At 49.6% G+C, this 27,461-nt stretch overlaps 2 protein-coding genes across 33 annotated transcripts in view; one reads left to right on the top strand and one right to left on the bottom strand.

Moving 5' to 3' along the window:
- The window catches only part of ZNF618 (zinc finger protein 618), a 215,298-nt gene extending 204,999 nt beyond the window's left edge, over positions 1-10,299 (top strand). For all 32 annotated transcript variants that reach the window (XM_075905309.1, XM_075905298.1, XM_075905294.1 and 29 more), the window contains one exon: positions 595-10,299. In XM_075905309.1, coding sequence (XP_075761424.1) covers positions 595-2,108 — 1,514 coding nt within the window. In that variant the 3' untranslated portion in view covers positions 2,109-10,299. The remainder of the gene's footprint in view (positions 1-594) is intronic.
- A 765-nt stretch (positions 10,300-11,064) lies between these two features.
- LOC102455749 (cholesterol 7-desaturase nvd-like) overlaps positions 11,065-27,461 on the bottom strand; it is a 29,292-nt gene continuing 12,895 nt past the window's right edge. Inside the window, exons 2-7 of the mRNA XM_075905320.1 lie at positions 20,867-21,055; positions 19,045-19,223; positions 16,152-16,277; positions 15,038-15,157; positions 14,109-14,285; positions 11,065-11,643 (exon numbers count right to left, since the gene is read on the bottom strand). Of these exons, the coding sequence (XP_075761435.1) occupies positions 11,482-11,643; positions 14,109-14,285; positions 15,038-15,157; positions 16,152-16,277; positions 19,045-19,223; positions 20,867-21,055 (953 nt within the window). The 3' untranslated portion in view covers positions 11,065-11,481. The remainder of the gene's footprint in view (positions 11,644-14,108; positions 14,286-15,037; positions 15,158-16,151; positions 16,278-19,044; positions 19,224-20,866; positions 21,056-27,461) is intronic.

The raw sequence follows: 27,461 nt of genomic DNA, 5'->3' as shown, positions 1-27,461 counted from the left end.
AAAAAATCTAGACTGATTGTGCATATAAAACCTAGGTAGATGCAGCTCTTATTATAAAAATGTTGCGCGAACACGAGTCCCGACTTCTAGACAGAAGAAGAATGGAAAGGCCAACCTAGCTCACTGAGACATGCCAGGTGAATCCAAGACCTAACTGATAACCCTGATGCACAGTCAACTCGTACCGTGCGTAATTATAACTTACGTAGAGAACCCCTCGCTGAGTCCCTCCAAGAGGTCTCCAGGGAAGGACAGAGGACAGCTGCCTGGGGTATTGTGCTGAATCCTGCGTAATCCCCTTTTGCTGTGCTATGTCTGAGTCAGGGAAAACATACCGACGAGCTCCTTCCTGCTGTAAGCAAATGAAAATGTCTCTCCTTGGATCTGGAGGGGCCGCCTGAATCTAGAAGCCTGTTGTGGGGGAGGCCCACTGGGAATCTTTGCTTCAGGAATGGAGCTGTGCACCTGCCTTACCCTGGGCAAGTGCCGCCTGGTTGGGTCGCTCGCAGGGGAGAAATTCTGGCCTTGTTGCTGGTCCGCGTGGAGAAGGAATGACCCTGACCAATCCCTTTCTGCTTCCTGTTTTTTCTGCAGCATCTGCAGGCGGGTTGATAGCAAACAGTGCGATCCCCGAGAAGGAGCGGCAGCACATTGGAGAACGGCTGCTGCGGGTGATGTGCACCGACCTCGGAGCCCTGAGCGTGGTGAGCGGGAAGGAATTCATCAAGCTGGCACAGACCTTGGTGGATAGCGGGGCGCGCTACGGTGCTTTCTCGGTCACAGAAATCCTTGGCAACTTCAACACGCTGGCCCTGAAGCATCTGCCTCGGATGTACAACCAAGTGAAAGTGAAAGTCACCTGCGCCCTGGGCAGCAACGCGTGCTTGGGGATAGGGGTCACTTGCCACTCTCAGAGCATCGGCCCTGACTCCTGCTACATCCTGACAGCATATCAGGCTGAAGGCAACCACATCAAGAGTTATGTCCTGGGAATTAAGGGTGTGGACATCCGAGATAACGGGGATTTTATCCACCACTGGGTGCAGAACGTCCTGTCTGAGTTTGTGATGTCAGAAATCAGGACAGTGTACGTCACAGACTGCAAAGTCAACGCCTCGGCGTTCTCCAAGGCAGGCATGTGCTTGCGCTGTTCGGCCTGTGCCTTGAACTCAGTCGTGCACAGCGTGCTGAGTAAGCGCACGCTGCAGGCGCGCAACATGCACGAAGTCATCGAGCTCCTGAATGTCTGTGAAGATTTGGCGGGATCCACGGGCCTCTCGAAGGAGACCTTTGGCTCCCTGGAGGAGACGTCTCCCCCACCCTGCTGGAACTCCGTGACTGACTCCCTCCTGCTCGTCCACGAGCGTTATGAGCAGATCTGTGAGTTCTACAGCAGAGCCAAGAAGATGAACCTCATTCAGAACCTGAACAAGCATCTTCTCAGCAACCTGGCAGCCATTTTGGCCCCGGTGAAACAAGCCGTGATCGAACTGAGCAATGAGAGCCGGCCCACCCTGCAGCTGGTTCTGCCCACCTACGTGAAACTGGAGAAACTGTTCACTTCCAAAGCCAATGACGCTGGCATAGTCAGCAAGCTCTGCCACCTCTTTCTAGAGGCCCTGAAGGAGAACTTCAAAGTTCACTCTGCACACAAAGTAGCCATGATCTTGGACCCTCAGCAGAAGCTGCGGCCAGTCCCACCGTACCAGCACGAAGAGATCATTGGCAAGGTCTGTGAATTGATCAACGAAGTGAAAGAGTCGTGGGCAGAAGAACCAGAATTTGAACCTTCTACCAAGAAACCACGGGCAGCAGGTGAGGCCCCTCCAGCTCAGGAAGACGAGCAGTTTGGGAAAAATGAAGTCTACGATTATTTGCAAGAACCCCTCTTCCAGGCCACCCCTGATCTATTTCAGTACTGGTCGTGTGTTACCCAAAAGCATACGAAACTAGCCAAGTTGGCCTTTTGGCTCTTAGCAGTGCCTGCTGTCGGTGCCAGAAGTGAATGTGTAAATATGTGTGAGCAGGCCCTCTTAATCAAAAGGAGGAGGCTACTCAGTCCAGAAGATATGAACAAACTCATGTTTTTGAAGTCCAACATGCTTTAAAACTGTCTTTTAATTAAAAAAAAAACAAAAACAAACAAAAAATTTTAAAACACTGTTCCAAACAAAGAAAAGAATTTTAAGTTCTAAACACTGTGGACCTCATTATAAAAGCCCCTGGAAACCAAGTGCTTATATATGTGTGTGTATGATTTTATATATATGTGTGTGTGCGTGTGCGTATACATACATGTATATGTACATACACACACACACACATATATATATATATAAAATATAATAAAAAACGTAAGTTTCAGAGGGAAGCCGAGCACGAGTCAGACCCAGCCCTCTGCCAGGAACATGCTCCTTTCTGTTAGCTAGCATGTGGACTTGACAAACTTTCTAATGTTTTCAAGTGGGCGCACCAATGGGAGGCTGACATTCTAAAATCTTCAGGCAGCTGAGATCAAAAGTGACTTGAAGTTTCTTTTATTTCCCCTTCACCCCACCTCTCCTCTTGTCCCCTGGGCCACTTTGCCATGGATAATCAAACAGCATTGAACAGACCAGGTCTCTACTGGGCTTTGCTCCTATCAATAATTATACACCTTGAGGGCATTCGTTTGTAGCCTCCTTAACATATGTTGCATGTTATCAAGGCAGCTGTGTTTTACAAGCACTAATATCTGTAGAAGTCAGGAAGGAAGACTTTAAGGAAACACTTTTTTTTTTTCATTTTAATTTAAGAAAAAAATATCAAAAAATATGCTCTTGAGTTGAACATTTTAGCTAGTCATTTTACCTTTTTGATTGAGAACAGAGAGAAATTATGGCAAAAAGTATAACCGTGATGTTTTATAGAATTATTTTTACAAGATAAACTTTTTCTCAAGTCCCGCTGTAAGCTTGCTCATCTCACTTGTACAGCTGATAGCAGTGGTTCTTAAACTGGTTCCTAGAATGGAACACATCTTCAGGGCAGGATTGTCATGGCCCATTGAGGACCAATGACGTCCCTGTGAGAACTGCAGCAATTGCTGACGTGGAGAGGTAAAGAATGAGTGTCGTTCAATACACTTTAACAGCTAGCACGGTGTGACTGGACAGGTCTCTGTGGACCACCACCAAGTAATCCATAGACCACTGATGGTCCACAGGCTCTACTTTGAGAGCCACTGATATACAACATTTCTGTAAGCTTTCCCGATACACATATCAAAAGAGTTTTCACTTGGTCAAGAACAAACCAGGGGTGTGATGTTTCAGGGCAGCAGAGGGTGTCAGGTTCCAAATGTAAGTTTGAAGGAAGCTAAGATAAGCAATTGGGCTCAAAGATCTGTCTGAATGTAAGTGTTCCCACTCAAGTTCAGAGCACTTCTCACGGTATTCTGAATGGTTTCCTCTGCTAGCACGAATGTCTTTTCAATACCTTCTAGTGCATTACACTACTTGTTACACAGCTGGATCATTTGGCTAATAAGGCCCTGTGACTTTAAGACTTCTTGTTCCCTGTCTTTTGAGACATGTATCCCATTCCCAACTGCAGTATAGGAGATCATCCTCAAATCCAAGTCCCATGAGTCATTTCTGCTGGCAGTCAAGGAGAGCTTTCTCGGGGTACTGCAAAAACTCACTGGGCAGCAGTGAGTCACAGAGCAGGGCTAAAAATAGCAGGGGAGATGTACCCCTTTGGGCTGGAACGGAGGCTCTGAGGCCTCCTCTGCTTGCTGAATCTCCGAGGCTGGGCACCAGCCCAAGTGGAAACATCAACACTACAATTTTTAGTCCCGAGCTATGAACCTGAGTCGTTGGCCAGGCTCTGAGATTGACTGCTGCAGTGTGAGTGTGTGTGTGTGTGTGTGTGTGTGTGTGCGCGCGCGCACATGCAAATCCTGAAAGGTCTCGTGCCAGCACACAAAGTTGTGCGGTGCCCCAGATGACTTCTTAGCTCTGGTGTTCTTGGGCAAATCCAGGCTCTTGGTACCAAACGTAATTCTCCACCAAGTCAATTGCTTTCTTGAGGCCTCCTCACACGTCAAGCCGTTTGCTCCCTACTGGGAATCGCCGGGGACAAGAGATCGGTCTGGCAGATGTGGGTGCCCCAGAGGAGTGTCTAGAGCAGGTTGGTAACTGAAAGGTGGTGGGTTGAATTCCCTGAGCAGGAGGTGGGTATGCACTGCATCCTGCCAGTGTCTACTGGGGACAAGGAGGCAGGTGCACACTTAGAGGTACCATCCACGGAACATACAATAAGCCAAAGTCCCTTCTGCCCATCTCTGGTTCTGGTAACAATTACAGGTCTCAAGACACTTGTTAGAAACAGAGGTTGTAAAGTCCAGAGTCCTGGCCAATAAATCCGTCTCCCACTAGAACAGGTGAGGACACCTCTGTCGCTGCTCACTTGCGATCTCTAACTTCGAATCCCTGGTTATGGCAGGCACTGAATTACGTTCTGGGTGGCCTGTATTGCTCAGAGCGTTCTTGCAATAGTTCCAGGCACCTCTAAGGACAACTTTTTGTATGGAGATCTCTTTCCCAACGGGCCTCTGCCCCTTCCCAGCTGGGAAAGCAGCACCATGTGCCGATCAGACAGGCAAGAAGCCAACACAATCTTCAGCCTAAGACATCAACCCAAAACCAACCATCTCCTACTGAAATTGTGTGTGTGGTTGTGGAGGTCTTTGTTCTAAGAAGGTTTCTAGCAAGTACAGCCCCCGTGCTGCTACCTGCTTCAGCAATAATATCATTTAAAGGCATCACTCAAGGACAGGAGACCACCCACAATGTATTTTCTCATGCAGTGGACTTCGCAGAGACATTTCTTTGTGGAATTTCTTTCTCCTTCAGTGCAAGGGGTTTTCTGTTTATTTCCTCCTACATGAGCCTGGCCTTTTTGAGCAACCCTACAATCATCAAGCTGTTTGCACATGCAATACAGGAGAAAAGTTTAATAAACAGAATTGACATTTCGAGCTAGCAAGGAGAAAAAGAAGCAGGAGAGAAACCCTGACTGTGAAAACTGAGAAATCTTCTGTGACATGTTTTAGTGACCTTTGGGAGAAAATAGGGATGCTTACACAATAAAATAAATACAATTAACAATGACCTGTTCCCTACCAAGAGAATGGAAGAGTCCCCAGCATCTAACAAGGGAGAGAAACAGATTCCAGGCACCAGGCACTTCACCTGCAAGCACCCATTAGCCGTTTGTGCTACCCACAGGATGATAGTAGCCTAGATTTTGTGATGATGCTCCTGCTTCCTAGTCCTATTACTCAGGCCAGGTCTACCCTACACCTGGAACTCCAGCTACGCAAAATACCTTATGGTATTTTATCTTAAGCCGAGCTTGGTGCCGTCTTCACAAGAGAGGCCAGTGGTAGCAAACTTTCCCTTTGGCTTCCTTTACTCCTCCCAACTGCCAGGAGTGCTGGCACCGGCTGGGGTCGTCCTCAGCATTCAATTTAGTGGGTCTTCACTAGACCCACTAAATCAAACACCAGATCAGTCTCTGATGTGGTAAGTATAGATGTGGTCTCCGACAGTAGCACATTCCACGGAGCGCGAATAAGTTGCAAAGGTTGTGAATTTAGGGAAAGGTTTTCCGTTGATTTGCCAACTTCTCTATTTATTTACTGCTGCTTAAGAGCTGCCAGTCCTGCAGTGGGAAATGGTAGGGCAGGGAAGGCTGTGGCCTCATGGTAGGGCCGTGTGCGCAGCCTGGTTCCAATCCCTTTCAACTAGAAGCTCTTTCATCCAGCTGTGGGTGTGTTGGGAATCTCCCCTCCCCATTCCTAAGAGGGACACATCAAACCTAATACAAAGCTTATATGTTTCATTGGTGAGGGTGGGGAAAGTTCTTCTTCTCTATGCTGTCCACGATGTGGCTGTTACTGAGGAAGCCAGCCACTAAATCGGTTTGTGCCATGTGATTAAAATGCTGACAAACTATTTGGCTACACTGGCCTGGACACCTTTTGGGGGGATAGTTTTCTGTCCTGCAGCCTTGGCTTTTTGAACAACCCTGCACAGATCTGCGTCAGTGGCTAGCAAGTGGAGTGGAACATCCGGTTGCTGTAGAAGCAGTGTTGTCGTGCGCTGTCTACAGGCCCTCTGATGCATGCTTAGGAAACTGCAAAACACGTTGCTTCCCTCATTCAGTACTGAGACACATGTCTGTGCATGAAAACGGAATCTCGGTTCTGTAGGAAGAAATCTGTTGCTGCTTATTCTGCCCCGGATGTCGTATTTCTCTGGGACTTCACCAAGTAAGTGTGGAAATCATGGTAATGTCAGAATTGTCACAGAAGCAAATGAGCACCAAGAGTAGATGAACGCTAAAGAAACAAAGTTCCTCTTTTCCTGTCCAAATATCTTTACCAAAGGCTGAGAACTGAAAAAAATAGGATATAAAGGCAACATTTTTCTCAGCAGAAAGTTCTGTTTTTTGAGAGGACCTGGCAGCTGAGATGCCCATGGGACATTGCTGAACCTATAACCCTCTTCTCTCTCTCTCTCTCTCTTCTCTCCTTTCCTGCAGCAATGGCATGTGTCCAACAATGTTCCACTCCACTGAGGCCATCTCCAGAATTGTTGGGAACTGGGTAGTGTCCAGTATCTTTGTTGGGTTTCAGGCTGGAGTGAAGGTTGTGAGCAAAGATTTGTCCGTATGAGAAAATGTGTAACAGTTTAACTAATTTGTCAGTTTTTTAAAAAAAAACAATTTAAATCAATTTAGTTTAAAAAAAAGAGTCTTAGTGAAACAAGTTAAGCGATGACTTACGTACCTGGGAAACAAATATTTAATAATGGGCTGATCAATCTAGAAGAGAAACATCTAACAATCCAATGGCTAAAGGTGGAAGATAGAAAAATTCAGATTGGAAATAAGGCCCAAATGTTTAACATTGAGAAGAATTGGACATTGGAACAATTTACCATGTGTTGTGGTGGGTTCTCCAGCACCCGATAATTTTTATGTCAAGATTAGCTGTTGTTTTTTCTAAAAGCTCTGCTCTAGGAATTATTTTGAGGACAAATAACAGGAGGTCGTATCACAGGGGTCCCTCTTGTCCTTGGAATCTATGAAAAATTGGTTCAAATCCCTAATGGAGACATTTAAACCAATCTAAACAAATGTTAAATTGGTTTAGCTTGAGTCTGTAAATTACAAAATTAAGTGAAACTAATTTAAGTAGGAGTGAAACTGGCAACATCTACATTAGAGGTTTCTGCCAATTTAACTAGATTCATTTACTGAACACGGATGTCATCTTTCTCTTAAACAAGGTGTAACATTTTAAAAATATCTAAAGGCCAGATTTAGACACCTAATCCCCTTTAAAATGTATTTAGACACCTAATCCCCTTTAAAAATGTGTCCTGGGATTACTTAGGAGCCTAAATCCCTTTTGAAAATGGGACTTTGGTGCTTCTGAAAACATGCCCAAGGTCTGAATTGCCATGTTGGAGAGTTCTTCTGGAGTCTTATATTTTGTTAGTCTCTAAGATGCCACAGGACTCCTCGCTGGTTCCATATGGTGCCTCGAAGTTCTGTGGCTCTCGCACCCCAGGAAGTGGCTCTACCCTCCTTGTGCGTTCACACACTGTAGCAGTGGGAGGGTTTTCTGTAGGAAGAAATACGTTTGTTGAAGGAGGAATCCATGCCGCCATGGCCAATCTGAAGCATACTTTATAGCACCTTGAATCCAACAGTGGCTGAACTGCCAGGTAATGTGACACAGAGGAGGGAGATCATAAAGAAACACTACACTAACGCGAAAAGACTGTGTTTACTTCTGGACACCACAAAGTTACCAACAAATCGGAAGCAATGGGAGTAGGTGGACTGACCAATGAAGAAAGATCTAAATCTAGTTTAGCTAAGTGACGGCCAAGAGAAGACAAGAGAATCTGAGTATCTGCAAGCTACAAATTCCAAGGGTGGAGAGGTGCGGCGTTCTTTAGGGTGGCCCAGGTGGAAGAACGAGCAATGGGTGGAAAAGAAAGGAAATGCAAGCTGCGTCTCAGGAATCCTGTCGTGTTGCAGAGGAATCTGTTCCATCTCGTCTCTTGAGAATGGGGTTGAAGCCCAGCATTTAAAACAAGACCAGACAGAGCAGGGAGGCCAGACTGCACAGTCCTGCGGTGGCCCCTCTGGATGGACAAAGTGACCCAATCGATTTTTTTTTCCCGTCTCGACTATTTATACATCCACTTTAGAAGTTGCTGGTTGGCTTGTGGGGTGGCACCAATTCTGAGAGTCTCTGGGTACAAACAATAAATGGCTGCATCTCATTCATTCTCCAAGCAACAGTGGGAGATGGCAGAGAGGTAAATCCCACCGTGCAGCCAGCTGTGTCCCACCGAGGTTCTGAGTCCACGGGATCAGCTGGGTGTCCATTGAAGCAGCAGACCCAATGAGACGCTGCAGGTAAAATTTTCAATGGGACGTGGGTTCCTAAATCACTTTAGGTGCTTTTGAAAATGTTGCCCAGTGGCAATAAGTTCTCCCTTGTTCAGCACCTAGGACGACGCGTCTATACATCAGGGAAATGTTAGGCTTATGGAAACTTCATGAAGCCAAATGTGATAAATTTGCAGTGGTAAAACAAGCACAGATCCTAGGTGGAATGGCCCCTTGATACTATTATTTTGCTTACCCTAGGCCAGATATGGTAAACCAATGAGAGTGTATTGCCCTCTATTTCCTATAATAAAAGTTCTTCTGGGATGTCTGTTTAACTGTGTTGATCAGTTGAATTTTCGGGGAGGGGGAGTTTTTTGGGGCAGGGAGTTGTGATTTTTTTTTAACTATTCCGTTTGTCCTTTGTTTTATAACTTGACAGAAGAGTTTTGCTCCCGTTAGAGAACACTGTATCCAGTAGACCTTTTAAGGTTTTGTAATCTGTAAGCAGCTGAGTTTGAAATTTTTAGTGTAACTTCTGCAGTCGGTCACATGAATGGCTCGTTGGTGCCCGACATGGTCCACGGACTGAAAGGATTGTTTCCTCCTATATTTGAGTGTCACAGACAGCAATTGTCTTGGTATCCAGATGTGCAGCATCGCCTTAACAAAAGGGAGGTTTATCTGTGGAATTGATGGATAGAGACCTGTAAAACTCTTGCTATGTACAACCAAAGTTCCTTAAAGAGACCCTTCCAGCCTCATAAGCCTTGCGTAGTCTTCTGGGGATCCTGGGGGAGGTCTTTGAAATGTGTGTGGTTAGGGTATATTTTTTTATTTGTGATGACGTTATCTATGGAGAAGGACCGGTCAGCTTGAGAAGGGAGGCGCGTACTCTCAGAAGAGCAACAGAATCTTAGGGCCGTTGCGGATGTTGCCAGAGTCCTTTTAAATTCACTGGGAGGCTTTTATTTTCACCGTTTTAAAAGGGCAACTGATAATTGATGGCAGGTAGGAAGACACCTCATCAAGACTCTGAGGATTCCAGTCAATTCTGTAGCTAGAATGTCTCCTACCAACAAAATCACCAGGAAACCCTCATCTGCAGCCAGTCTCAAAAGTTCTTCATTATGTATGTTAAGTTCTTGAAACCTCCTGTTAGGAGCTGAATTCCTCTGATTTCATCAGGAAAATTATTAGCAGAGTTCTCCTATTCCTCCCCCTTTCCCTTCACCCAGTAACTTGTGTGCATTTACCTTCCTTTCTGTAGATGCAGATGTTCTAGGCAATACCATAGATGCACCCGCATGTGTATCTCCACGTGCGAGTGCAAGAATCTCATGCCATCTTAAAAAAAAAAAAAAGAAAGAAAATATACAAAAAATATCTTTTTTAGGCCAGAGTTTTCTACAGGTATTAATGAATATTTTTCTTAATCCTTATAAGTTTTATGTGTTTAATATTTCTTAATACCAGTAGCATTAATTTATACTTTTGTAGCAACACAATATTTTTATAAACCGCCACCGCTGGCTTTATCTTCATAATGGGGAAAGGTGCAGGCAGCTGGGCCCGCACTGTACCATGTACTGTATTTAAAAGGTTATCTAATGTCACACTTGCTGTGTTAATAAACAAAACAAAACCTGTTTGAAGTCTCATGTATTGTTGGTGTGGATCGAATGACTCAACAGAGAGCAATATTGCACGGGATTGAGTTGCTGATTTTCATTGTGATATATGAATGCTTGAGGCTAACTCAAGTTCTTTTAGGTTTTTTCTTTCTAGAATTTTTTGTTTGTTTGTTTTTTACAACTAAATAAATTCAGTGCTGTTTGAGACATAGACTGACGTCAAATGAAAAGGATTCTTTAAAAAAAAATCAAGCTGTTTAAATGTTGCTGTTTCTACAAGTCTGTTGCTGCCCGAATGGAAATATTCCATGTGTGAAAAAGGAGTAATTCCACGTAGGATCCAACTAGCTCAGAGCTCCAGGACAGAGTTCAGTTACTTGGAGAGGTATCTTAGAGACATATTTCTGCAACATTCTTTTCAGAGTTGATGCCAAGGCAGAAGACAAACTGTAAGAAAGCATCCGTTGCTTGAGGATTTTCATGTCAGTGTTGTATTTATGGTTTTACAATAAAACAACCTTAGGAAAAAATAAGTGTGTCAGGTTTTCTCTTTTTTTAGGAACGTATCTGGGACCTCTTGGTAGCCCTTTGTTATTACAAGTGTGGAAGTGGTGATTACATTCCTTGAGATCTGAGACTGTAGCTGTATAGTCTTTGGTGGACTGTATGGACCAGCCATAAAACTCTGCAGTAGGCCTTATCCTGTGTTGTACCCAAAACGCCTGTTAAATATAACTGGTGTTCTGGGTCTGAGGAATGTAGAAGGAAGAAAAGTAAAAGGGAGGGGCATGCTAGCGGTTGGCTGTATTTAGCCCCAGAGCAAAATCAATCTCTGTTTTCAAGAGGAGGCCACATGGAATACGCAGGAGAGAGGCAGTGTAGGTGGCAGGAAATGTGTCCTTTTTATTTATTTTTATTTTTTAAAGGAAGACCAAGTAGTGAAAAGGTTTGCTGAGTATTACAGGTGTGGTTCAGAGCTGGGGGCGGAGGGTGAGCCCCAAGCCAAACTGTGGGCCACAAGTTCCTGACCCCTGCTGTAGGGTACAGACGATTTCTCAAGGGGAGTCTGTCTCATTTTCTCATTGGAGAGGGGACCCACCCAGAGCTACCATACAGTTCTGACCACAAAGCCTATGCCAGGGCTTCTCAAACGGCGCGTTGGAACTCCCGAGTGGGATGTGACCCCATTTTAATGGGCTCATTAGGGCTGGCTTAGACTTGCGGAGACCCAGGGCTGAAGCCGAAGCCTGAGGCCCACCAGCCAGACCAGAAACCTGAAGGTTGCAGTCCTGTGTGCTGAGATGCGGGTGTGCAGGTTCATTATCTTGCTCTGAGCTTGAGTGTCACTCTCATTGGCGAGGCAGGGAGGAGCCTTTGGACAGCCAGGAGGCCCTCACCAGTCCAGTCCATCCTTCTGGCGAGTGAATCTAGTGCTGTTCTTGCTGTAAAATTGAGCAAACCAGCGTCTGTGCCTTTGGATTGTGGAATCTTCTTTGACCAGCAGCGGCTTAGAAAGATACTGCTTGTTATTCCAGATCATGATGTCACGTTCAAACTGTTGACGGGAAGAAGCAGAATTATGGTAAGTACATGGACCTTTGAACAAGAGGCTCATTCACGCTACCAGTTCACTGGTGCTGCTGCTCGTGCAGCACACGAGTGGATCCAGAGATCCCACTGGTTCTGAAAAAACTCAACCGTTCAGCTTTGGCTGACACTGTATTGAATTAGCTTTTCTTAGCCACAGAGCACCCACATTAAGTCCCGGCAACCGCGTCACATGTGCAGGGGGATCTTCACAGATTGGTGGTGGTCTTTTCTGCCCCACTCATGGAGGTTAGGTCCATCAGTGGCTATTAGCCAGGAGGCGTAGATGTCCTTAGCCTCTGTTTGTCAGAAAGTGAGAATGGGTGACAGGGTGGATCACGGAATGATTCCCTGTTCTGTTCATTCTCTCTCGGCTACTATCGGCAGATAGGACACGGGGCTAGATGAACCTTTGGTCTGAACCAGTCTGGCCGTTCTCATGTTCATTTCTTTATCAAAAACCGTTTTTTGCAGCTGTGGGGGATTTCTCAACATTTCTGTCATCCTGGAGGTCTGCCCCCTTAGCACCACTTCAGGTTTAGAAGAGTTTCTTTTTGACACTTCTCACAAGCTCCGGGGGGGCTGAATAATAGCGTTTCCCTTCCCTGCCTAACTATTCCAACACCAAGCAGATGTGGGGCTAAGCTTGGCATGGATGGGCCTTTTAACAACTCTGCAACTCAACCGCTCCGTCCACAGGACCACGAACAGGCAACAAGCCTGGACTCTGGCAGCCCAACATGGAAGGCCTTGTTCCAGAGCGGCTGGCCTTCCGGTAGGAAATACCCGGAACGCACGGCCTTCCCTCCAAGAGGGAGGGTGAACCAATTCAAGGGTTTGAGCTCGTCAGGCCGGTAACAAGCGCTCCCTGGGGCAGGCGCACTCGTGTCTAGGCTCCAGATGTGTCAAGACTTTAATGGGGTAAGATGAACAACTTAAATTCCACCCAAATATAAGATCAATGGAGCTCAATTTGCAACATGACCTCTGGCGAGACTAGTACTTCCAAAGGCTGTAATGGCCGCTGGCTGCTTCTAGCCAAGGAACCCTGCGCCCTCTGAGCTACCATCGTCAGGCAGAGCAGCCGTCTCCAGTTTTCATGGAGTCTACACTGTCAGCTGTAAACTGGATGCAGGCCTGATGGGACAGAAACCACTGAAGGAATGGCAGGGCCTGTTGTTGGCAGAGACTGCCAACGTCTCCTCAGAGAGCGGGGCAAGCGGCTTTCCTGGTGCCGTGCCTGCTGACTGCGGTGGGGGGGTGTTCTCAGGCACTGGGCAGAGACTCAGGAATTCTGGATTCAGTTAAGGGCACAGACTTTGGGCAAGTCACCTGATTCTTCTGCCTCTGGGACTCCTCTCTAAAACGGGGCATGTCCTCCCCACAGAAGTTCTGTAGGGCAGGGTGGGTGGGTGGGTCTGTCTATCAGGGCACTGCAGGATGGGGCTCTGAGCTCAGGTGGGATTTTGAGAGGCTACCAAAACTAAATCAGGGCTTTGCTTTCCATCATGCACTCTCCACCTGAGAGCACCTTGCGGCTGCAGCCAGCTGCTGTTAACAGAGCTGGACTGGCTCAGCTGTGGGCCTATTCCTCTGTCAGAGAGGTCCCAGGTAGTAGCAATGGGCAGCACAGCCTGTCACTTCTCGGGGAGGCAGGGTGAGGAGGTAACCAGGAGTCAATGGAAGATTCGGGCACCAGGACTCCTGCGCCCAGCACCAGGTCTTGTGAAGCACTGGAAGGAGCTGGTGCCGCCCATAACTACACCCTTATTTGGGGGCATTTGCCTCCCCTTGCTCAGCAAACGTGATCTGAGGTAGTGGAGGGTTTTTGTTTCTCAAGGACTTCCAACCACCAAGGCCAGAAACTGCACCTGGCCAAGAAACTGCACCAAGGCCAGAAACTGCACCTGGCCAAGCGCCCATGGACTCCTGGAGATGCCTCTGGCCTTCGCTCCTGCCACTTTTGTGGAAGCCCAAGCCAGACTCACCCAAGTTTTGCACCAATCCTGCCCGCTCCAGCGCCTTGAGCATTCAGCCCCTAGGCCTGGTACGTGCATCTGTCCAGTGCATGTGCAGCATGGCCAAAGGTTGGGGGCAGACAGGAAACAGCCTTGCTGGTAATCCCAGCGCCACAGAGTAGCTGTGGCTTGGCAGGTCTTACAGCTGCCCCCAGGAGAAGCAGTTCTTTGGAGCATGGGGGGAGGAGGGGGTAATTCCCACCTGAGACACATCCCTGCATAAGCCCAATTGGAAGTGGCTTTGGCGCGAGCAGTGGAAGGAGCTAGCTGCTCCGCATACATACCAGTGTCCGGACAGGACCATCCTCCCATGGCCTGCCCTGCCCGCCCTCCAGGCTTAGCCCGCGAGTGCGATCAGAACGAGGGCAGGAGTCCCAGCCCGGCTCCACTGGGCGCCAGCCCCTCGGCCACTTACCTGAATGCACTCCACATTCAGGATGAACTTGGGGATCGCCGCCGGCATGGCCCGCTGATAATAGATTCTGTGGACCACGTGCTGCAGGAGAGGCTCCACAGGAGTGACGCTCTGCAGAATGACCCCGCGGCCCAGGAAAGCATGCTCAAAGGTCAGGAAGACAAGCCCCGGCCCCACCTTCAGAGAGAGAAGGAATCCGCTCAGTCCCTTCTGCATGCAGGAAAGGCAGTGGGGGTCATGGGAGGGGGGCAACGTTACACCCTTTCGATGAGGATTCCCCATTTATAATTACACCCAAGACCTATTTTTCATTATGCCGTTTCTTACACCACCAGCCAGCACCTCGTCCAAACCTTTACAGGTGTCTGTTAAAGCAAACTCCTCAACCAAACTTGTAATAGACAAGGTCTATTTTCCGTCCACTCCTATTGACTGGGAATGGTTCCCAGCCTTTAATGCTTTATTAATCAAGTCCCATATCAGCCATTCCATTATTTTGCCAAGGATCTACATCAGGCTGACCTAGAATTACTTCAGTCATGACCATTTATCCTTTAGCTTTTCTTCAGTCCTGTGGAATTTCCCCGCTGCTCCATGCAAACCATCTGTTTCTCCCGTAAGTTTAGACATAAACAAACGCAGTCACTCTAAGGCTGTTTCTCTTCCTCGTGCTGCTAATGTTTTGCATCTTCAATCCTCAGGAGAGCGCGCTCTAAATGCGCCGGTTCCCCTGGGCCCAGAGATCTGTATGAAAATGTGTCATGCTTGCACGAGCCAGCTTGCCTCTCTTTTGACAGCTCTAGAACTTAGTGAAAGCCTGAGCGAACGTACGAAAGAGCTCAAGCGTCACCACGCTGTCCCCTGAACTCACTAGCACTTCCTTGGTTCCTGGAGCTTGTGAGTCCTGTCGTGTGAAGGGTGTTACATACCTGTCTGGCTCTAACAAAGAAATCCAGAAAGGAGAAATGCTTCCCAAAGACGGTGAGACTGTGTTGAACCACCATCTGGGAACAGTGCTTGTTGGGTTCTGGCTCCGGCTGCCATTCCGCCTAAAAGCGATTCAGGAGAAGTGACTCAGTCGAGAAATGCAGGGGAAAGTACAAAGCAAGACCGATGGGGCAGAACTGTAGTTTGAGCACATTGGAGCTATTCTGAAGTTAAGGTAGAAAGGGAAGAGGCTGGTTCTATTTGTGAGGAAGCTCTGAACATATCAGCGTGGTTGGAGGGCTGAAGCCAGGGGAGTATGAGACAGGAGAAAGGCACTCAAGCCAACCCTAGGCATGTTAGCAATAAGAAGGTGGTCAGGGAAGGTATGGATGGAGGAAGTAACCTAGTGACAAACAATGTGGGAAAAGCTGAAGCACTCGATGCTTTTTTTGCCTTGGTTTTCACAGACAAGGTCAGCTCCCGGACTACTGCACAGGGCAGCACAGTATGGGAAAGAGCTGGGCAGCCCTGCGTGGAGAAAGACCAGGTTCAGGACTATTTAGAAAAGCTGGACATACACAGATCCACGAGTCCGGATCTAATGGATTTGGCCTATTTAGTCTGTAGAAGAGAAGAGTGAGGGGCGATTTGACAGCAGCCTGCAACTTCCTGAGGTGGAGTTCCAGAGAGGATGGAAAAAGGCTGTTCTCAGTGGTGGCAGATGGCAGAATGAGGAGCAATGGGCTCAAGTTGCAGTCAGGGAGGTCTAGGTTGGAGATTAGGAAAAACTATTTCCCGAGGAGGGTGGGGAAGCACTGCGATGGTTCCCTAGGGAGGGGGTGGAGTCTCCATCCCTAGAGGTTTTTAAGTCTCAGCTTGACAAAGCCCTGGCCGGACTGATTGAGTTGGGGTTGGGGTTGGTGCTGCTTTGGGCAGGGGGCTGGACTCGATTACCCCTGACGTCTCTACCAGCCTTGGGATTCTATGCTAAGGGTGCATGAGAGAAAAGAAAGGCAGATGTTACAGAAAACTCCAAAGCAAAGGGAAGTTTGAAGTGGCCTTGCTAGTCAGTGCGGTGACTCACACCTAAGAATCGTGTGACATTGATACTTTTACCTTCCAACAGTGCTTCACAGAATCCCACAGCTTGGAGCGGGTGTATCTCAAGTCAGTTCCACTCATGAACACAGGTCCGTGGAGAAAAGTTAGATGAGCAAAGTCTGCGGCATTTTCAGGGATTTCCTGCATGTGGAGAACACTAACTGTTACCATCCGTGCAAGTCAATTTGTTCCAAGTTAGCTGTACATTCAGACACTGGCAATGTATCTTTGCAATGTACTGCAGCAGCCAGACAGGACAGTGACAGTCCCTGCCTCAGAGACTCTAATAAATAAAGGACAAGTTGAAACAGATGGAGGAGACACGTGTGGATACATGACGGGGTGTCAACACAGACTAGCAGGCTGTACAGCATTTAGCTATTCGGCAGCAGTCATCACAATTCCAGATAGAATCCTAGAACTGGACGGGACCTCCAGAGTTCATCAAGTCCACAACCTCCCTAGGCAATTTATTCCAGTGTTGAACCACCCTGATGTCCAACCTAAACCTCCCTGGCTGCAGTTGAAGCCCATTGCTTCTAGTCCTGTCCTCAGAGGCAAAGGAGAACCATTTTTCTCCCTCCTCCTTGTAAAACCCTTTTAGATACTTAGAGGTAATACCTAGCTCACATGACGATGGAGTTAAGGTTACTTGTATATTAGTCATTTAGGGTAAAGACCAAGCATCATGAACCCAATGAGAGCAGAGCTAAGGTTAAGCTGAAAGAAGCACAAAAATGTTAGGCTCTGAAAATGCCCTCGGCCCTGGCATGGCATCCTGGGGCGAGTCAAGCACTGCAGCACGTGTGTTCCCAGAGGAGACTTGACTTAATCGATTTGGGGCCACTCCTCCCCACCGCGCGAATCCTTAGCCAAAACTTGTACCAAGCCAGTAGATGGCAGCTGTGTTCAGGCCCTCCGCAGTAGCAACGGCAGCCTGGAGAGATGAGCCAAGCAAGCAGAGAGCGCAGAATTGATTTGCACTGGCAGCGCGGATGCAATTCCTCTCCCAAACTCTCCATCCCGCTTGCTCTCCTACAGGCCCATGCACGCCTGCCCCAACGCACACATTCTGCCTCCTCTTTTCCTGGGCACCCCCCGAGTTTCCTCCTCTCTGCTGAGTGGACCCCGGGAGCTCTTGGAAAGGGACGATTTGGATTAACAGTCATTCTGCTCATTCCTTTTCATCCACAGACATTTCTGCGGGCACAGGCTCGTCAAAAGTCTTCAGAGCAGCTCAAAGAATTCCCCTTCTGTGCACACGGCCACCCTGGTCTTGGTACAACAGACAGAAGCCCCCCAACTCGTAGTGAAGATGCCCAGTTTCAAAGCAGCCACTGCTTGCCAGTGCTTCCAGCACGAATCCTGCCGGGCACCGTTTTGGGCAAGAGCATCTTGTGGGTTCGGTTCTATGTGGGATTCTACGTCGTCGAATATTTATCAGCAGCGGCTGAAGGAAAAAACCCTTTGTCATGAAGATTAGTAGCAGAAGAGTTACCAGCGATCAGACACGTCTCTTCGAATGTACGCACAAGCTTACAGTGCATGTTAACGAAGTTTAACGCATCTGTGCTATTCAGTACTTCATAAGAACAGCCAGACGGGGTCAGGCCAATGGTCCCTCCAGCCCAGCGTCCTGTCTGCCCACAGCAGACATTACAAGATGCCCCAGAGGGAGGAAACACAACAGGGAATCCTCACGTGATCCCTCCCCTGTCACCCATATCCAGACACGCAGAGGCTAGGGACACCACTCCTCACTTCGGTCGTCCAGAAGAGAGACCTCTTGCAAGGAGGAGTATGTTTCTTCGAGGAGCCTTTTGTAATCCCACGCTAAATTCGGAGTCATTTGTCAGTTCTCAAGGTGCCCTTTTGAAATTCAGAGAGAACCTGCCCTGCATGTGGGGAGCTTCTGCTGCACTCTCTGTACACAGCAAAGCTCTTGAACTCCTGCTTGAAGGCCGGAGGCCAACTAGCGCTTAACTGCCGAACGGCACAGCGGAGCCCCTGCAATAGGGGCTGTTCTTTCCATTGACTTGTCCTGGTGACCCGGCAAGAACTCGCTCCCGGTTCCAGGGGAAAAACTAGGCAGGCTGCGTGTTTGAGGGCTACAGCTCTGAGACAGGTTCTAGAAGGGTTGTATGGCCAAGTGAACTGGGCTACCTGAGAGAGGCAGCCCTTGCACCAAAGCCTCGTGTTTATTCCCAAGTGCCATTTAACGGAAGCAGAGAAATGGCCGCATCTTGCGCTGGGCTGAAATTTCTCAGAGGAGCCTGCAGGAGACGGGCTCCTATCCCCCTTGCTATTTAATTGCCTCTCTGTCTTGAGTGTCTTTCAACAGCTCCAGCCACCTCCACATGCACTGGCTGTTGCAACCGAGTGGCTGGCTCATGCATGCTAAGCAAAGCTCCTAGCAGTGTTGTACCAGAAGGGCCCAGTTGGGTGGGCCCTGACTTCGGGTGGATGGGCAAGAATGGAAGGACTGGGGGGAGCAGGACAGAAGCACCAGGGTGGAGCAGAGCAAGTCCCAGCAGTCTGGTCCCTTTCCCTGGCTAATTCACTGGGCAGGCTGGAGAGGGGTAGGCCTGGGTGCAAGGCAGGTGGGCCCAGGCCCACCTGTAGCTACGTCCCTGGCTCCTAGTGAAGTTAGTGGGCATTCAGCCTGCACTGGGCTGTAGGAGGAAACAGCTAACATGGAGCTAAGACCCTTTGTCTAGGGTTCTACCAGCTCCTCCCCTACTTGTAAGTCAAAGTCTAAGAGGGAACGTTTCAAGGTTGCAAATGACAGTGCTGTGCTAGTGACGGGCAGAGCTGGCGCCCTCCTCGGCTTTCGGGGGGGACAGTTTCCAGAGCACAAAACCCTGTGGCACAACCCAAAGTCTGACCGGACGCAGTAGAAGGCTGCTACCTGAATGTGGGCACTGACAAAATGCTCGGTGTAGCCACGATAGACCCACTCCTTGGACGTGATCTCCGCCTGTTCCGGGACAGCCCACTCGGGAGCCCCGCCATCACAGTGATACCAGACAAGGATCATTCCATTCACTTCGCACGAGGGCCAGGTTTTAATCTGTGCGAAGTCCGGCACTGCGGAGGGGGAGAAGGCAGTTAGTGCAAAGCAGAGGTTGCCACGTCAAACGCTGCGTCGTAGCTTCGCTGCAGCCCCCCCCCCCCCCGCACAAAGGGGCAGAGGAGACGGACCCTGGGGGCCCAAACAGGGTGGCTACACATTGATGGGCTTTTAAAAACGTGTCACTGAATTTTTGAAGCTTTGATTAAAATTAAATCGGAAGTTATGACACCCTATGTAAGGCTCCAGTTTGCTAAATAAAATAATTCTCCACAAGCAGCCCCCGTATCTGAAGAGCTAAGTCGTGTTCTTTTCCAATTATATACAGACTCAGACGGGGGAGAATCATTTTTCACCTGAGGTCAACTCAAACGACGTGAATAACACGTCCTTCAAAGAGTCATACGTTCCAGAAGGGACCATTGAGATCAAGTAGTTTAACCTCCTAAAGAACACGGGCCAGAGAATTGGCCCAAAATAATTCCTGACCCAAAGCTGTAAAACCGCCTGTCTGCGATGGAGAATCCAGTAGGACCCCTAGTAAACTGTTCCAATGATTCACTACAGTCACTTAAAAATGTAGGCCTCATGGCCGGTCTGATTTGTCTACGTCAGCTTTCGGTCACTGGATCATTTTTGACCTCTCTCTTCTAGAATGAGGAGTCCACTTTTGAGCACCTGTTTCCCAGGTGGATCCTGACAGACTTTAATCAAGTCATTCCTTAGCCATCTCTCTGTTAGGTCAAACAGATTAAGTTCCTTAGTCTATCGCTGAGAGGAGGCTTTCAGACACTTTACTCCTCTTGTGGCTTTTCTCTGAACCCTGGCCACGTGACCCACATCCTTCTTGAACTCTGGACACGCTATTCCAGCAGCGCCAGAGACTGAGGTAAAATACTTCTCTGCTCCTCCAGAGTTTCCCGTTTCGTCATCGAAGGATCGCATTAGCCCTTCTGGCCACAGTGCTCAGCTGAATGGGAGTGTGGGGGCGGAAGGGCAGCAGGCTGGAGGTATGGGCGGGGTGCAAGAGTGAGAGTTGGGGGGTTAGGATGGGCTCAGGGCAGGGGGGGGGTACTATCCGGCAGGGCTTGCTTTCCTCCCGGCCTCCAGGGGCCTTCTGCCTATCACCCTACTCCCCTGGCTGCCAAGAGCCTTCTGCTACCCTCCAGCCTGTGAGGCCCCAGGGGCCTCCCCCTCCCACTCTGGTACTGCAGCCAAAGGCCGGGAGGAAAGGGTTCGGAGCAGCGGAGCTATTTACCCAGTCTGGTAGCAGGCAAGATAGTGGAGCCCCACCGTGCTGGACACTCCCTTGGTGGGGCAACTGCCCCCAAGTGGCCACTCTCATATTGCACTCGCTGTCCCCTCCCTTTCCATGTTATGGAAAACAGTCCTGTTCCCGGCACTTCCGGTTTTCTTGGCACAACCAAACCCGGACCTTGCTTTCAATTAGGAGAAGAGGAAGCTGCCTCCCGAATTTGCTAGTCCTAGCTCTTACCGTTTAGGGGGAGTTCTGGAACAGACAAGACTCACAGAGGGACAGACAGACATTTCTAAAACACACAGATCGATATGGAGACCTGTCCATGGTGATGTTTCCGGAATGTTCTGTACCACTGCCACGAGGGCTTGGTTGCAGTCGTGGGGAGGGGAAGAGAATCACCTTTTTCAGCGTATGGGATTGTAGTGCATTTTCCATCTTCTCCCCGGAACTGCCATCCATGAAACGGGCACTCGATACAGTCACCCACCACGCGGCCACCAACCGCCAGGTTAGCGCCCAGGTGTGGGCAATAGGCATCGACGACATGCGCTCGTCCATCCATAGCCCGGAATACAGCCACCCGCTCCCCTGCACAGAGAGGTACAAAGACGCAGAGTTAGGCTGGGAACGGGGATCTCATTTGCAGGGTGTGGTCAATACGCCAGTCGCTGTGTCCCTTGCAATACTTTCAGAACTGTCAAGTGTCCTCTGCAGGAGTTGACGCAGGAGGTGGAACACATCAGGGCATCAAAATGGTACGTACCTTATATCAGGCATTCGTTTGTACACTCTACCGATCTGTAGACATTGTTAGCTTCAGCATTGCTAATATTATGCAGATTCACTGTAAACTGTGCTATGATAGTGGAGAAAAGTTAATAAAGGATTAAATTGCAATGCTGGCCTGGTCTCCTAATCCTGAAATGACCATTTTGATGTGGGGACGGAAAGGTGAGCTCTGATTCTCTGGACAGGTGAGCTCTTACAGGTCAAGAGGGCCAATCATGCAGTCGGTCTTATCTCCTGGGATACTTCTTGGGAAGCCTTGCTTGTAGCCCAGGCTGGATGCCCTGATGTGTTCCACCTCCTGCATCAACTCAGGAGTCCCCAAATCAAGGGAATTTCCAGTTTGGCATAAGCCACAGAAACAAGCCCTAGTAGATCTAATTCCTGAGAAGCCGTTCCTTCAAGCTATCGTGACTTAAAAGCTGGTTTTAAAACATAGCTACATATTTGTAAAAAGTTTCTAAAGAAAGGCAATTGTTGTGTTCTGCTTCAATGGACTTTTATTCAATGAAAATGAAAAAAAAAAGAGGGGGGGCCAAGAAAGTATTATCATTTTTAAAAGATAAGTTTTTAACTAATCACGGCCTTTCACATTTATATGCTCTTTTGCACTCAAGGAAGATGTATGATACATTGTAAACAAGATTTTGATCAAGTCTGGTTGGAATTGGCCATGGCGGTCATACATCAGATGGACTGTATTGTGGTTGTCTTCTATCGGAGTAAGAGATGGGACAAGAAGCAAATACTTGACTGTTCCGCCAGTGGCTTTGGCCAGTCTCGTTTTAAGACATACTAGTCCAGGGGATCATGCTGCTTGCCAGGGAAGATCAATACAAGATCAAATACGGCTCCCATTTAATCGCAAATACCCAGTCCTGGGTTTACAAAAGTGAAGGGCTTATTGGGGAGGGAAGGGGGCTGGGGTGGGGAAGAGAGAGACAGGGTAGTAACGTCTGATTGGGAAGAGGGGAGGTTTGTTTTAAAGACCAAAACCTGGAGAGGCGTTCCCCTTGCAGTGTGGCCACTGGTTTAGAGTGAGGACCGAATTAAATGGGGAAGCAGGTGTGCGTGTGGCACAACCGAGGGGGTCTTAGACCCTCCCAGGAGAGAGCACGGGGGGGCAACCCTGTAAATACCGTTATGAGGATCTGGCATTGGCGAGCATGGAAGGTTGTGTGCGCCTGTCCCAGAAGCCACAGAACACAAAGGAGAGAGGATCCAGGGTGTGCTGTTTGGCCACAAGATGGCACCACGCTGCAGCCCGACTCGAGAGGCTGACGAGGATGCCGATCTGGCTGGATTTTTGTCAGAGGGGAAAGGATCCTAGTTCCCAGCAGACTGTGGCCAGAAGGTGTTTGTCCAGGATTAGGGCAGGCCTGCGAAAGGTGTGAAAGTCCCCCCCCCCATGGTCCTCCAAGTACGCATGCTCTGGCTGGCCAGGGGAAGGCTGGGGCTGATTTCCCCCTACTCAGGGGACCATGGGGGGGGGGGTGCATTCACACCCTAGCGGTCCACATTTACAAAAAAACCACCCTTCCCCCCCCCCCCAGAAATTCCTGCCTATGGGCCTGAGGAGTGAGTCCCATACCCTTCCCTGAGATGCGTGTCAAGGGCATCCCGCCCTCTGCTCAATTGCTAGAGAAGGAAGGGGTCTCAGCCAACTCCTCTAATCCAGGGGAGCCAATCCCGCTCAATGCAGACCCTTCCGCGGCCCGCCAGCCAACCCCCGATGATGACAAAATGGGTGCAGGAGGAGGAAGGAGTGCAAGGTCTGTGCAGGAGGGAGGGTGCAGGAGCGGGCTGGGAGTGGAGGGTCTCGGTGGGAGTGGTGTGTGTGATGGAGATGGGGGTCAGAGTCTGGGCCTGAGAGGGATGGGAGACATTTACCTGGCTCTCATTGGCTGGGATTCTGGCCAATGGGAGCAGCGGGGGAAATCTTCAGGTGAGTGGTTTCCAGGCACAGCCATTCCCTCAGTCGGGGGGAGGGGGAGCAGAGGTATGTGGAGCCACTTCCTGCCCCCACGAGCCAGATCCAGCCCGCGAGGCTCCGGGCTCCCCCCTGCATGGGGAGCCTGGCGCTTACATCCAACCTCATAGGGGGCTGCCGGGCAGAAGTGCCAGTGCGGGCTCACCCTGCGGGGATGCGGGCGAAGCCCCCAGCCCACCGCCAAGATGATCGTGGACCAATAGTGGTCCGTGGCTCACACTTTGAGAACCGCTGCTCCAGCAGCCTCTCTTCCCAGCCCCATTATTCCAGTCTAAGCCTGCAGCACAGGTGTCTTTCCAGTATTGTGACAGCATCGGCTCAGGAGATTGCAGGCAGCAGCATCCTCGTAGTAGTGGGCACTGGGCAGTCAAGACAGGGTCATCACCGCCTCTTGGAGAGGCCTTGGATATTGCAGAGGGATTGGTGACACCAGCAGGGGCGGCTCGTCCATTTAGGCAAACTAGGCGGTTGCCTCGGGCACCAAGTTAAATGGGGCACCAAATGTTGGCGCAATATCGAGGGGTTTGGAAGTGGGGGCGCCGATTGCATGGTTTGCCTAGGGCATCAGTTGCTGGCAGCTAGTCTAGGACCGCCCCTGGACACCAGAGCTGAGCCCTGGAGGGCTCGTACGTGGCCCACGGCAAAACCAAACCCTGGAAAGCACCCGCTGGCTAAAACAGACGCCAACACCTGGCCCATGCCCCCATCAACCCACCTCTCAGGCTTCTACAGCTGTGAATTGGGCATGTTACTTTTTTCTAGAGATTTAGCACCTCGATAGCATCCGTGTGCGGTTCTGCAGTATCTCCCTGAGCCAAGTGAGCATGATCAGCCCCTGCACGCACAGGCCGACTGACCCAGAAGTCCCCGAGTTGCCGAGGGGCCCTGCGGATTAGCCTTGCTAGATCATCTCGGGCAAGTCCCATAACTCCCATTCCTGAGAACCGCCTCGGGAGCGAGTGGCTAACAAACACGTACCCAAGGGCAGAATTATTTGCCAAACTTGTCAGGGGGAGCTTCCAAGAGCTAACTCAGCAGCAGCTGTCAAAGGCAATTGATGCAGATAACATCTAACTAGCACCTACTGGTAGTTCAATTTTAAATGGATTAAAAAATGTCTCCCTGCCTGATGGGAAAACTCTGCCTACTCCATGCCCATTCATGAGGGCATGCTCCAGAGCAAGCTGATCCTACATTTGTTGGAGAGATTTTTATAACATCAGGTGAAGAGCCATTTTCTCAAAGAGAAAGAAAACAACACCCAGCCCCGTTATGCTCAGCTACTGAGGTCAGGTTTACACGAGACCCAGCAGCTCGGCATAGGGTATGCAGCTCCAACAATGTAGAATACGTAGCTGCAGTGGGCTTACCTTCAGCCACGCTGAGCGGCATCCACACAGAGGTAAACCAATGGGTGCAAACGTGCAGTAGCAGTACTGACTACTGGTGGGGGCACCCTCTGAGTTTAATTTAGCGTGTCTTCACTAGACTCGCTAAATCAAACTCCGGAAGATTGATCGCAGCAGTCCACAGTGAAGACAAGGCCTCAGAGTTGCTTCCAGAAACTGCCAGAGTTTTATATTGGGATGGTGCGACATTTGTCAAAACACTGCAGCCTTTTCTCCAGTTGCATGTTTATTTCTTTGGATTGCTAAAGAGCTACTGAAATTATATAACCCACAGTTTGTGTGCCCAGGTGTAGGAGATCAACCAAGCATGCTAATGAGGATGCCTGCCTAAATGTTGTGCCTACAGCAACTGAAAGTGTGTCAAAAATAAGTCTGGCACTAAGTCAAACAGCTGTTCTGACAGAGACATCAGCATGCCTGACACCACGAGGCAATCAGAGAGTATGTATGCCAGCTAGCTGTTGGACTCGGGGGTAATCAGATGCTGAACACAGCCCCGGGACATCAGCATGCCTGACACCACGAGGCAATCAGAGAGTACGTATGCCAACTACCTGTTGGGCTCGGGGGTAATCAGATGCTGAACACAGCCCCGGGACCAGCTTTAGAAGCAAGCCTAGATCTTTGACCAAGACGGAGGAAGACTTGGCAAAGGGAGAATCCAACCCGGCTACTCAGGACGCAGAGGCGGGCAGTGACCACTACATGCCACAGGCAGCAGAGTAGCATGCGGCTACCGGGAAGAATTATGGAGACTGAAAGCTTCCTACCTGTACAGCTGGGCTACTCAACGCAAGGCCTGTGGGCCGCATGTGAACTGCAGCCTGTTTGATTGTGGCACACGGTGCAGTTTGGGTTGACACAGAGCTCAACACATGGCCCACAGGTGGGAGTCAAAACAAACAACTACTCAATATGATGGTCTCCTGTTGAGATGCGTTTTAGTAGTTACATTCCTGGACTGTCATTGCTCATGAAAAGTGGTCATGTGGGTAGAAATGGGGTGAATATTGCATTTTATTAATATCAGCGGAACTGACTTGAAAAGAGCCTGTTTGTTGTGTGTCTTGCCTTAATCTTTGTATTCATGCCTGTCAGTATGAAAGAAGCAATTTGCATATATTTTTGCATGTCTATGCTGTGGAAGAAAACAGGTCCTCACGCTACATTTGTAAGCAACAAGTAGCCAGAGGCAGTTTATTCGAGCAATATTGCAAGGGAAGCCTGATTCGGATGGGGGGGAAACACCCCCCCCCCCAACCCCAGGCAGATCGTGGAATACAAAGTTATGACGCAGCTTATATACTACGCAACGATGGCTAGACAATGATCTCTTAGTTCCTTCCAGATGCTACCTTATCTTCAAGGTTCTCACTGGAGTCAGCATTCCATCCTTGCCTCCGTATGGAGACAAGAGGCGAAGGCAGCATCTTATTACAGCTCTCGCGTTGTCAAGAGTCAGCCCAACCCTTGCTCTCTTGCTAACAAGACTAGGATGGCCGCATACAAATCCCCTTATCCCCGTTTCCTGCTTCCATAATGCAACCATACTTCAGTTGCAGCCCTCGGCATGTGCTGAGAGTATCATTGTGGCCCCCTGGGCTTCCAAAGTTGAGTAGCCCTGCTGTAGAGCATCTATACCCGGAGCAGCCACTTAGGGACTTACAGTACCCTCCGGAAGTTTAGTTCTCCAATAATGCAATTCCTCCTGCTGCCCACAGCTGGTTATTTTTTTAAAAACTTCAGTGAGCTCTATTCCCAATTCCATTAGTGGCCCAGCGGTGGGCAGGGAAGTTCTCCGTTAGCACAGGTAGCAGGGCACACCTGGCTCTTAGGAGCTGAGTGCAAAGCCCCACGAGGCAGGACAATGAGGAAGTGCCGGAAAAGCAGCACCAATGAGCCACTGACCTCAGGGTGAGGTGGCTGTTCCTGTGCCCCAGCATGCCACGGGCAGGATCGAACATGCCGCATTTGCTGACACAGCACGCAAGCTGCTCCCTATTGAAATGCAGAAGCTGGGAGCTTTACCTTGGAACACCTTCTGTGGTGTGACTCCGCCTCCTAACCCAGTGGAGTTTTCCCGCGGGACACGGCCCCTGCATCCCGTGCTCTGAGCAGCCTTAGGGGCCAGCTATTAACTGGAGCAAGGATGGGGGAGTCCCGAGGCCGGCTTGCACCGATTCCCTGCCTGTGTCCAAGCCCACACACTGCCTAGGTGGTCGCATGCTTAGCCTGCAGTAAACGTAAAGAGCCAGCACCACAAAGGTAGTTGTGCCTGGAGCATCGTCGGGACTTCAGCACAAGTGGCATTTCTTCGCCCTCCCAGCAAGCCCGTGCAGACAGAAGGCTAATGCTAGGGAGGGAAAATCCCGTTTAGTTGGTTAGCCAGTCAAACTAACGATTAACCAGTAAACGGATTAAAAGGGGGCAGGCGGAGGGGGGCAGCTACAGCCTGGCTGGGCTGGAGTGAACCCCCCACCTGCTGTGGACAGGGACAGGCACGCGCACAGAGAGAGCCAGAACTGGTAAACCTCATCTGTTAAGGCTCACTGGCTAATGGGTTCACCAGCCCCAGCTGAGGCCAGAGCAGCCGCGTGGAGGGTGGGAGTAGCGCACTGGCAGTGCCCTACGCGAACACAAGCAGCTGCCTTAGGGGCTGACCCGATGAGCCTTGCATGGAAATCAGAGGAGAGCAGTTGACTTCCTCTCTGCAGCCCCTAGCACCATTCTGGGCCCTTCCCCCTCTAGATCTTTCTTTAGCCCCGCTCTTGACTCAGACTCCAGGGGCGCAAACGGCGTCACCAGCTAC

The sequence above is a fragment of the Pelodiscus sinensis genome, chromosome 22 (assembly GCF_049634645.1).
Source record: "Pelodiscus sinensis isolate JC-2024 chromosome 22, ASM4963464v1, whole genome shotgun sequence".
Classification (NCBI taxonomy): Eukaryota; Metazoa; Chordata; order Testudines; family Trionychidae; genus Pelodiscus; species Pelodiscus sinensis.
Note: the sequence above shows the minus strand (reverse complement) of the source record. Positions and strands in the feature narration are given on the sequence as shown.